This window comes from Neopelma chrysocephalum, unplaced genomic scaffold (assembly GCF_003984885.1).
Source record: "Neopelma chrysocephalum unplaced genomic scaffold, ASM398488v2 Primary Assembly neopelma1_3710, whole genome shotgun sequence".
NCBI lineage: Eukaryota > Metazoa > Chordata > Aves > Passeriformes > Pipridae > Neopelma > Neopelma chrysocephalum.
In genome coordinates, this window is record NW_020898171.1 from 1 (window position 1) to 1,272 (window position 1,272).

Sequence of the window (1,272 nt, forward strand, 5' to 3'; positions counted from 1 at the left end):
TCTATTTGCCACAGTGTTGGCAAAGTCCACTTTGGGGGCGTTGCAGCTCCTTTCTGTCTCTTTGTAGAAACCATTCCCAAGAGGCTTCATCTTCACATCCACTTGCAGGGGTGGAAGGTCAGGACTGACTTTCAGATTTAATGAGTGACTGGAATGCTCAGCTGAGGCTTGAAGCCTTGAAGTCTTTCTTGGGGGAAGAAGGCTGCTTGCTGCCTTCTTGTGTTTGTCTCTGTTAGTTGGCTTCACAAAAAATATAGCGTGTTCCCTTTTTTTCCCCTGGAAGCTCATTTCACAGTTCTCTTGACCAGGTGAGAGGTTTTCGTTTCTGAGGGATGTGCGTTTCCTGATGTTGAGGTAAATACTTAAGTTAAAGTATGTAACAGTGATAAAAGGTGTAAAGAATTCAAAGGTAGAGGCAATCATCAGGAAATACCAGTTGTAGAAAAATTCTGCATGACACTCTCCTTCAGGGAGGATGCTCTTTTGGGCAAAGTGCTCCCAACTGAGAATGGCTGGACCATAGAGAAGAAAAGCAGCAATCCATACAGTCATCATCTTCAGTACTGCATTTCTGGTCATCCCTTTCTGAGCCCTGTAACTGACCTGAGAGAGAAAAGTTAAGTCACAAACATTACGGGTGTGTCAAACAGGTACGTGGCTGCCTTGGAATGTGGCCCTCTCTGTCACTTGGGAGGGGTGATGACAGACTGGTTTTGAAAGGAGGGTTATACCAAGCTTTCCAATACCACAGAAAAGTTATTTCTAAAATATCCATTCCAAAAAACGTTATCAAGGTGACTGGATAAGTTCTGAGTATGTGCATCAGAACTTAAAAGCTAGAAAACCAAATCTGTTTCACAGCAAATAACCACTGCTATTCTTAGAATTGGTTGTCACCAGTTGCTTCACATTCAGTTACATTAGCTGTGATACCTGTTTACAAAATGGTTAAAAACACATCCCTTCAAAATTCACTTATTTTGAATTTTTAGGTAACTTAATTTGAAATAACTAAAAGGATTTGTATTCATGGAACACTTGTGCAAGTTCTTTCTGCTTGGTAGAGAGAGGTTTTTTTCTTAATGTGAAAATCATACACAAAAAAATTAATGTATAACATCAATTTCCTGTTTGATATACTCAATTTCATTCTTTCATGAAGTACTTGCAGAGTTCCTGTCTGCAGTTGAGATGTATAAATGGAGCGTTGAGGTCTGAAAAGTGCTTTACAGGAAGACCAATTTCTGTTACAAAACTAGAGAAGCTAAGGTG

At 39.9% G+C, this 1,272-nt stretch overlaps 1 protein-coding gene across 1 annotated transcript; it reads right to left on the reverse strand.

Annotated features, from left to right (window-relative positions):
• Positions 1-5: 5 nt before the first annotated feature.
• Positions 6-642, reverse strand: LOC113979114 (histamine H4 receptor-like; the record flags this gene model as incomplete). The annotated part of the gene is made up of 1 exon (XM_027706598.1): positions 6-642. A coding segment is annotated over one exon (637 nt), but the record flags the coding sequence as incomplete, so codon positions are not given.
• Positions 643-1,272: the final 630 nt, after the last annotated feature.